The sequence below is a fragment of the Meleagris gallopavo genome, chromosome 8 (genome assembly GCF_000146605.3).
Source record: "Meleagris gallopavo isolate NT-WF06-2002-E0010 breed Aviagen turkey brand Nicholas breeding stock chromosome 8, Turkey_5.1, whole genome shotgun sequence".
Taxonomy (NCBI): Eukaryota; Metazoa; Chordata; class Aves; order Galliformes; family Phasianidae; genus Meleagris; species Meleagris gallopavo.
The window spans coordinates 4,548,635-4,558,968 of NC_015018.2; the positions used below are offsets into that span (position 1 = coordinate 4,548,635).

General features: G+C 43.1%; 1 protein-coding gene across 1 annotated transcript in view; it reads right to left on the reverse strand.

The window, feature by feature from the left end:
- Positions 1-6,466: 6,466 nt before the first annotated feature.
- Positions 6,467-10,334, reverse strand: part of LOC100544185 (lipase member M-like) — a 5,837-nt gene continuing 1,969 nt past the window's right edge. Inside the window, exons 5-9 of the mRNA XM_010714155.2 lie at positions 10,072-10,208; positions 9,406-9,552; positions 8,620-8,691; positions 7,079-7,144; positions 6,467-6,899 (exon numbers count right to left, since the gene is read on the reverse strand). Of these exons, the coding sequence (XP_010712457.1) occupies positions 6,666-6,899; positions 7,079-7,144; positions 8,620-8,691; positions 9,406-9,552; positions 10,072-10,208 (656 nt within the window). The 3' untranslated portion in view covers positions 6,467-6,665. The remainder of the gene's footprint in view (positions 6,900-7,078; positions 7,145-8,619; positions 8,692-9,405; positions 9,553-10,071; positions 10,209-10,334) is intronic.

Genomic DNA, 10,334 nt, shown 5'->3' on the forward strand with positions numbered 1-10,334 from the left:
TGCCTACGTCTTTGGGTTTATCTGAGATATTTTGGTAGTAAGACTGAATCATTTATTTTGAGTTGCGTATTTTCTGACAAAAGAGCTTTCTTCAAATTCAGTGTTTACATGTGACAGAACAAGGAGTGCCACAGAAATCATCTGTAATATTACACAATCTGTGCAATAGATCATGCAGGCAGATAGCTGCTGGCGGAGAGTTCTGCCCATATTTGAGTGAATATTATTGTCAATATGAGTAATTCACAGAGAAATAAGATCAAGTCTGGTTGTCATTAAGAAAGATGTCTTCTACATATACATATATTGGCAGTTAGGGGACAAATTGTGTTAAAATCTGCCTCATCCAACTCGTTAGGTTTGGAGCCTTTGCAGCATTTCTTTGCAAGCATCAGTAAAATGTTTCTTCATTTCACACTTCCTGCATACCTGGAGAAACAGCCTGAATTGTTAGGAATAATAATGTCCCATCCTCCCGATCCATTTGTGATCCTATTTAATATTCCATGATGAATTTTCCAAGTCTCTGCACACTTGCTCTGTGAAGTCTTATAAACTTTCAGCAGCCAAAACATCCTTTGGAGAGAAGTTTCGTGGAGCAGTTCTTGAAAAAAAAACCCGCAAGAACGTGCCCTGTATTCGTTCCTTGACATAATGATGCTCTGCATTTTGTCATCTGCTGCATTCTTTATAAGTCCTTTCATAAGCCTTTCTTCTGTGAAGAACAGTGAGCATGCAGAAATGAAAATTTAATGAATGTTATTTATGAAGAGGAGTTGCATTCACTGTGGTTTCCTTTTTTATCGCAAGGTCACGTTTCTTGTCCTAAATAATGTATGATTTAATGCTTTTTTTCCTCTAAATATGTTGCTTCTGCTCCTGCTGCGGAAACTTTCTATAGAATTGCCATTTGATGTAATACACTTTACCTAACCATGTTTTTAAATTTCTTCAAGACAGTCTGTCTCCACAGTATTTCAGCAAATACTTTTGCCTCTTCTAAAAAAAAAGAAGGATTTGTAATTTTTATCAGCTGATCAGATTATCAGCTTATGCAATTGTTTACTTTTCTATCTTTAAAAGATTCCTTAAGCATCTTTCAGTAGCACAAATTCTAGCTCAAATTAATCCTGTTTAAACATATTTATTTATTTTTTTTAATCCTCTTTCCTGCTTCCCAGAAACAACTTGTCCTTTGCAGCTTTCTGGACACACAGGGTAGGAGCAATTAATACCTCCAAAACAGGGCCACCATTTAGAAGAACCCTAATAGGTCCTCAGTGGCCAGCAGGAGCCTCCAGAAGGTCAACAAAAGTAAAAGCTAAATTCTTCCCCACACACAGCTGGGTCTGACAGGGCAGCTCTGCAGGCAGTGCCTCCAGCCCGAGCCCAATAAGTCTCGCCTGCTTGGAACAGAAGCAAAAAAGGAAATCATAGAAATGCTTGAAAATTACACAAAGCTTGTCCCAGTTTTGGAACTAGGACGTCTGTAATATGCTGATATTTCTTCAAGGATATGCATTGGTGGAACATTTTGTGCAGAGAAACATAACAATATTTACTGATCACATGTTGATGTGCAGCACTACTGTGGAGTTTATGCATGTTTGCACAAAAACAGAAGAGATGGGACACAGTATTTTAGCACAATATAGTTAGAAGATCCTTCAGGGATTAACTCAGCTCACTGCTGCAAGAGAAACTATGAATTATGACAGTCATAATCCTTCCATCCTGCACTGAGCTCCTCTTGGTGAGACCTGCCACACGTTTCTGCCATCGGTGTCCAGAAAGCCATAGTGATTCCTCCCACAGTGTCCGTGGGCATGAGACTGAAACAGAGATTGGGGCAGGAGCTCCTTGGACCTGGTTTTTGGGAACAGAGATTTATGTGTTTTGTGGTTTGATGAGCTTGCTGATGTTTGAGGTGATGAGTTTGGGTGCCTGTGCTAGCGTTTGTCATTTGCATCCTGACAGCCATCCTAGAGGCAGGTGACATTAACTGAACCGCAGAAGGACACACATCTTTGTCCCAATCCACAGGGACTGCCACCTCTTTCACCCTCCAGTGCCTCTGGCAAAGCAGTGGTCTGATTTCATGTTGAACATCATGTCGCATCCCCAAACCCTGCCTGGGTTGTCCTCTAATAATCACAGAATCATCTGGCTTGAAAAAGACCATTTGGACATTGCTCTCAGATATATGATCTGGATTTTGGGTAGTCCCATGTGGAGCCAGGAGTTTGACTCGATGGTCCTTGTGGGTTCCTGACAATGCAGAGTGGAAGTCAGAGAACTGCCAGTGGAGACAGAAAAACATGAGTATTATGACAGGCTGGGCACTCTGTGTTTCCTTCTGGTGTCAGAGGATGATGAGCACATTGCTGTTCAGACAAGGGAATCACACTGTGCACAAACAAATTTCACAGGTAGCAATTTCCTCTACCTCCACTCATGTCTTTTCCTGTCTTTCAATCCCCAGATTTTTGCTCATTCACCATGGATTATTCCAGTTTCAATTTCTGTGTTTTGTTTTTTTGTTTGTTTGTTTTTTTAATAGCTATGAACAGAAATTTATAGCTTTCTTATTCAGAAACAGCAAAAAAGTAAAAAATAAAAATAAAAAACAACCAAACCCCACCACCAACAAAAGCACAGATCTGTTGGTGCATAGCTTAAGAACTTCTCAATCCCCTAGTTTTCACTTGTTCACAAAACAGCAACTCACAACATAAATCTGTACTAATCCACTGTGAGGCCAACGTATTTCCAGGCATTTTGACCTCCTCATCTGGATCAGGGGCAAAATGCTGCCCTCAGTTTTTGACTGCTCTCCATAAATTCAGCCTACTTACTGCCAGTGTGGGAAGAAATACACCTTCGCCCTCTTTTTGCCATTCTAAATAATTGAAAAGATCAAACTGCAATATGAGCAAAATGGATCGTGAGCACATCGACTGAACTTAGATTGAGAGGTTCTGGATGGAAATCCCAGCCCCCATTTGAACAGGTTCTTCAGGATCAGGGGGCAATAACCTTCCAAGCTGCTCTTCTGGGCAGATTTCAGCAAATTTGAGTTTGACATGGCCTCGCAAAAGGGAATAACAAAGCTTTTTTTCCTCACCCCTGCTTCCCAATGGCAACCAGAAGACTTCAGCTGTGGATGAAGGGTCTTTGAGCCTCTAGCTCTGTTGTGGCAGCCTGCTCTCAGCAGGTGGTTGGAGCAGGTGACTTTCCACCCTGGATTTTCCTGTGATCTTGTTTCAGAACAAGAAGCAGTAACAAGGCAGATGTGGGATTGTATTTCCCTCTGCCTCCCTGCAACATGGTAGCATTGTGTTTCCAGTTTTTCCAATTGGAAATGAAATATAAAATGGTGAATAGAAGTTTCTTTGAGTTCTTATCATTCACCGAAATAACACAAGTCTGACTTCCCTTTAACTTGAAAGAAGAACCTAAAGAGTATTATTCAAAGGTGCAATCTCAAGTGTGTATGTGATCAGTTCTCATTAGCCTTGGCATTGTGTTGCAAATAGACAGCAAAAGCCTCCAATCCTACATACCGATGTCTAATTTACTTTTATAAACCTTCTACTAGGCAATCTATTGATGGGTTAACTCTGATGCTCCCTGCAGTGGCTTTTTCTCAACATGTTATTTGAATAGACACCTAATGCCTTCTGGCAATTGATGCTTGGAGACCAGGTCCCAGTCCCACAAGTTACTTGGCTGATGTCATTTTGAGTTCAGAGCTATACTTTGTTCTTTAAGTATATTTGTATGGGTTAAAAGATGAGGCATTCAGATGTTGCAAACAGATTTCACAAGTCTTAATTCTACCTATACTGACAACATTTTTATTATCTTTGGACTCTTGGTACTCAGAATTTTTGGAGTTCTGGAAGTCAAGACACTGGAATTCATGAAGTGTTTGGACAATCTCAGATATATAGTCTGATTTCTGGGTGGTCCAGTGTGGAGGCAAGAGTTGGACTCGGTGATCCTTCTGGATCCTTTCCAGCCTGGGATGATCAATTATTCTATGATTCTCCTAAAATCTTCCTCTTTGAACCACACTGGACACGGGTTAATGTGTGTAGAGACTTGCAGGCAGACACACACACAACTCTACAGGAAATCAGTTAGCACATTTAATCAATAGACAGGGCTAACATGCTGTTAGGCTGTGCACTGAAAGCGCTTGCCACACCCAGTGCTGGTGCTGTAAGTGTCCTCGCTTGTGAGCAAACTGAGGTGGGGAAATGCTCTTGTCTGTTCCTTGGAAATCTTTGACCTTCTGGAATTGCTGCATGTAATCATCCTGTTCTTTAATCAGATTTTCATGCTGAGATTCTCTCCTGAGTCCTTGAATTGCTGATGAGAATTAGATCTGCTCTGATCACAGGGCTGATTTTTAAACATCATTTAGCTACTGCTTTTGTTTCTAAAGTTTCTATCTCCAGTATTTATTACTGAATCTGCGGCAAATTTGCACCCTCTCTTGGAACCTGTTTCTTTGCACATGCCCACACACATACCCAAAACACGCTGAGAGTTGATGAGTTTGCTCTTCTTCACCTGTGGCCAATAACTCAATAAAATAAGCCACAAAGGTCTGCCATGGCAATTAGACGATTATTTTTTCAGTTCCCTTATAGTAAGATCACTGAAGTGTTGCCTTTGGAGGCCTCCATTTCAGCATCCCTCAGAAGTAGATATGCGCAGTGAATGATGGTATTGACAAGCCAGCACTGATATCCCATTTAACTACCATCTTGTCTGGTTTTGTGCATATTGCTTTTATGCCCCCACTAGGTGTCAGCTCTTCCTCAGGTCCATTAAGGACTTGCTTTGGGTTAGGCACTGCAGTGGGGAACAAGGTTAAGGTCCTCGGGACAGCCCCCTTTCCCATTGCCATGAACAGTTTGTCTCCTGTGGATTTAACACAGGGTGCTCAGGCAGCAAACTGGTAATACAGGGACAGGTAGGCAGTCTGAGAATGCCATACTGAAAACACCAGGGGTTTGGGTGATCCCTGGCCTCGAGCCCCCCGAAATGGCAAATACTGTCCTCATAGTACTCTGAGGCTGCCAGCAAGGAGGACAACTCCTGCCACCCATCCCAGCCTCGCAACAAAACACAGGGCAGCGGTAGTACCCAGTGAGGACAGGGTCAAATAAAATTTCTGTGGAATCTGTCATGCCCAGGTTATTTGAAAGAAAATTCTGTTTTCAGCCCCTACCTTTTGTTCACAGTGCTCTTCAAATGCAGCTCTATCTTAGGTAGGCTTCGTGACAGAACATCACATAGCATTTGGAGGATAGGATTGATAGATGGATAGGTCTACGGAATAGTGGCTGGCTGCTTGATATACTGAGAGACGGAGAGACAGAGAGAGATAGAGAGATGGATGGAAGGAGAGGAGTGGGGAGAGGGAAAGGGAGACAGACAGAAAGTCAGATTTCCAAGATACTAAGAAGATAAAGATTTTTTTGGACAACTCTGTAGGCATGTTAAATTCAACTTGTTATGAAACATAGCTGAGTTTTTGTCATTTTTGCCTGGAGGCCATGCGGGACACTATTTTAGGTGAGTTATCTCCTACTAAAGACCTAGCCAAATGCCACAGCCCAGATCATCAAATCACAGAACTGTAGAATCACAGGTTTTGGATTGGAAGGGATCTTAAAGATTACCTAATTTCAACCCCACTGCCATGGGCTGGGTGGTCACCCACTAGATTAGGCTGCACAGGGTCCCATCCAACCTGAAGTTGAACACCTCCAGGGATGGGGCAACCATCGTTTCTCTGGGCAACTTGTTCCAGTGCCTCAGCACCCTCTTAGTACAGAATTTCTTCCTAATATCTAGCCTAAATCTCCCTTCTGCTGAAGTGTTGCTCTTTCACAATCTCTTGGACTTATGGTGTGCAGCTACCTCTTTCGTTTCCTTCCACTTTCTTCCAAGTTGCATATTTCTCTCTTGAAGTCAAGCGCTATCCCACTCTCACTTTTCCAGGTCCTTGGACAAGGCATCTTGCCACCCCTCCTTCACCAAAACTCACACCCCAAATGACATGCTCAATTTCTGGAGTAAAATGTCAGATCAAAATGTCTTTTCATCAAGTCGTGTGTACTGGCAATGCATCAGAACTGGCAAGGGAGTTGTGGCTGAGGCCACTCTCCATTGGCAAGAGGAAGGATGTTCTTCTGTATTACACATCCCCCAGGTAATTCAGGTCACTGTGGGAACTCATCTATAGCCAAGGGAGAACTTGTCCTGGTATTGGTAGGAAGTCTGGGGCCAGCCAGGCCACAGTATGCCCCAGACAATCAATACTTTGAGCCAAGAAAAATAAAAAAAATATTGCCAGGATCTTCTGCACACCCCTCCCCAGCAGAGGTGTGCAAGTACAAACGTGGTGCGCCTACCAAGCAAAAGGTGCAGTTAGGCTGTTATACAAGAGTTTATTGCAATTTCTGGTCACAGAGGGCAGACAGAATTTAAACAGTGATTTTTTTTAACTCATTAAACTGGTGCAGAATAGGGTGATAAGAGATATTTTTAAAAAGGGAAGAGGAGAACAGCACACTTCACCCAAAACTCATGCCACTGAGATTGTGGGAACAAATGTTTCCTTCACCCTAGGCCAACGTGTAATCTATTCATGAATTTTTATCCATCAGATTGACAATCTGTCTGTACATGCGCTGCGGGGCATCCTTACCCCAGTGGTGGTCAAAGTGGTTCCAGTCAGGGAAGTGTTCATGGTGGATGATGTTGGTGATACGGAAGAGCAAGCGGCTGGTCTCTAAAGGCGGGTTCACCCAGTCCTGCCCACCACTCCACAGTGCAGTCGGCACTGTCATGTCTTCTATCCTGTAGAAGGGAGGGGTCGTCTGGGGGAAATGTGGCAGTTATTCATTGGCTCTGGCATTAATAATGCTAATAGATACTAATAGATGTGACTTACTGTGTCTAACATCCTAGAAGACTCTAGCCACATCAGCCACTGGAGTATGCAACCCTCATCCCACACAGCCAGCCTCATCCTCTTCATCCACAAGCTCCTACCTACCTGGTTGTACTTCTCCTGATTCTTCTCCCTGTAGTCAAACTGTTTGAACTCCCCAGTTTTGGCAGTCTGAAGCAGAAAGTGTTAAGAATCATGATCATGGAATAATTGAATCATAGAATCATTGAATGGTTTGGGTTGGAAGGGACCTTAAAGCCCATCCAATTCCAACCCTCCTGCTGTGGGCAGGGTTGCCACCCACTAAATCATGTTGCCCAAAGCCCCATCCTACCTGGCCTTCAGCATCTCCAGAGATGGGGATCCACAGCTTCTCTGGAGAGCCTGTGCCAGTGCTTCACCACCCTCTGAGTAAAGAATTTCCTCCTAACATATATTCTAAACCTGCCCTCTTTTCATTTTACATCCTTCCCTCTTGTCCTATCACTATCAGACTGTGTAGAAAGTCAGTCTCCCTCCTTTTAAGTACGGGATGGCTGCTTTCCTCCTGGAGCCTTTCTGTTCTCTGGGCTCAACAAGCTCATCTCCCTCAACTTTTCCACAGGTACTCCAGTCCTCACATCATCTTCACAGCCCTCCTGTGGACCCCTCCAACAGCTCTGCGTCTTTCTTGTGCAGGGGGCCCCCGGCCTGGGTGCAGTACTCCAGATGGAGCCTCACGAGGGCAGAGCAGAGAGGGATATAGTTGGCCTTCCAGGCTGCAAGCCCCACCAGGATCCCCAAGTCTTTCTCCACAGGGCTGCTCTGCTGTTTTTAATGAGTCCTTCTCCCTGAGAAGGGGAGAAGTGCAACACTTTGCACTTGGCCTTGTTGAACCTCATTAGATTCACGTGGGCCCACTTCTCAAACTTGTTTGGGTCCCTTAGGATGGCATCCCTTTTTTTCTGCACCACTCAGCTTAGTGTCATCAGCAAACTTACTAAGGATGCACTCAGTCCCACTATGTCATTTATGAAGATGTTGAAAGGCAGCAGTCTAAGATGGACCCCTGGGGGGCACCACTCTTCACAAATTTCCACCTGGACATAGAGCCATTCACCACAACACTCTGGCTATGACCACCCAAAGAATTTTTGTTTCACTGAATAGTCCAGCCTTCAAATCCATATCTTTGCAATTTAGAGATAAGAATGTGATGTGGGACCATATGAAAGGCCTTGCAGAAATCCAGGTCCATGACATCACTTGCTCTTCCTTTGTCTACTGGTGCTGTCACTCCATCACAGGAGGCCACAATACTGGTCAGGTACTATCTGCCCTTAGTGAAGCCATGCTAGCTGTCTCAGATCATGTCTTCACCTTGCATGTGCTTTAAGAACTCAGATTAACAAGCACCCTGGATCAAGCACACCGGAGCAAAGAGAGCATCCCAAAAATACCTCCATAGGGTGCTTACCCAGGACTGTACCAGACTTCTTCACTGTAATCTACTACACTTTGGTGTAGTAATATCAAATTACTTTTGTTGGCTTTCGCACACTCTATTTCCTTATCTGCTTCTAGGGTGAATGAAGCAACATTTTAAAATACCGTATTCATAGATTAAAAGACATTTGTTATAGTCATTATAAAATCAGAGTATCTACCTGTCCCCAGTGGAGAAGAGTTTTTACTGATGTATAGTCTGGAAAATGAGCAAGGTATACATCCAGTCGACTCTGAAGAAAAAAAGGAAGTATTTTCAAAGTGATTTCAGAATGATGAAAATCATCATCATAATAAAATCTGTCTTGTAACTGCTATATAATTTTTACATGTGAAAGTAGCTCTACTCTATTCAGAGATGAGTAGCTGCTTTTAAAGATATGTCATAAACCATCACTTTAAAATGTAGATACAACCAGTCCAGTAAGTTTTTTTTTTCTGCAAACATGTCACAGGCCAGCAGAAAATAAGGTAGGAGTTACCTTGCCTTTGCAGACAAAACCACTAATGATTCTTACCTACAGCAGCACTTTTTGGGCTTAACACCCTGACACAGCGAACAGTGCTGAAGGAAACCTCCAAATAACCACTGCCTTGAACACTGATATTTACACCTTACTTTTTTGTTTGTTTTGGTTTATACTTATTACTGTATTGCTAATTATGCAGATCATGCACTCAAGTGTACGTTCTTCTTACAACAAGAAAGATGTTTTTGTTTGGTGCATCTTTACTTCTGCCATGCAGAGAATATTTACTCCACAGCATCTAGGTAAAACACTTACACTCAGGGCAGGCTAGGAGAAAATCACCTGGCAGTGCTTTCCAGGAATGAGGAAACCCTGGTTTTTGAATCTCAGAATCTGTTTCCATTTGTCTAGGGAAAGCTCAGGGAAATTGGAAATGGAGTGTGTGTCACTGTGACCTAGAGAAACTGATACACCTACTACATTCAAGTTCTTCTTGTTGTATCCACCAATAAGGAAGATCTCATTTTCACAGACTTCAGTTACTAGCATGTTGCTGCATGTCTTAGCAAGAATGGCTCTCTCCTTCCTTCCCACCAGGGTCAGTTGTTTTGTTCCAAATATTGTCTGCAAGAGTGGAAGAAACAAGTCACTGCATCTCCTGCAACATTCATCCTCTCTTCATAGGAACCTCTTGACCTCAGTCAGCATTGTGAGGTAGCTACTCGGTAAGGTTGGGGACACATTTGAGCCAGCCAGCTCATGAGCAGGCTTCCCCATGGTCACATCTGAGCCTCAGAACAGCATGAAGCCATCACTGTCCTTTCCACCTCATGCTGTTGTCCCCACTGTCTTGGTGTTCCAAAAGTTCCGCCTGAGATAACCAGACTAACACAATTCATCTTCCTCTCTGTTTAAAACCAAGAATGATGGACAAGAACGGGTTTAGAGTAAAACCTGTGCATGTTCAACTGGAGACAGGAACAGCCCTGCTGTTTGGGATCTTCAAGGCCAGGCGCAGGTGTAGTTTCATTGAATGACAGCTGGAGAGCTATCACGACACAAAGGATGTGACTTACCCAAATCACTTAAATTTAATTAATTCTTTGGGAAAATGCATGGGAATAGCAAAAAATATTACCATACCTTCAACAGTGCATCTGGTAAAAATGCAATCTTTAACACAGGGCCTTTAACATGATGAAAAGTGTAAAGAGGAGCCAAAGCAAAGAACAGCTTGATTTTCTCAGCCAGGTGTGGCATGCTCGAAAATGCGATGAAACCTGAAAAACAGCAAGAGATCACAACAATAACCCCAGCAGCAACAATAATGCCATATATGTCACAATGCCTAGTTTGACTGAGGATATCTCTGACCTGGGAACCTGGAACCTTGTTGAAAATCTTTT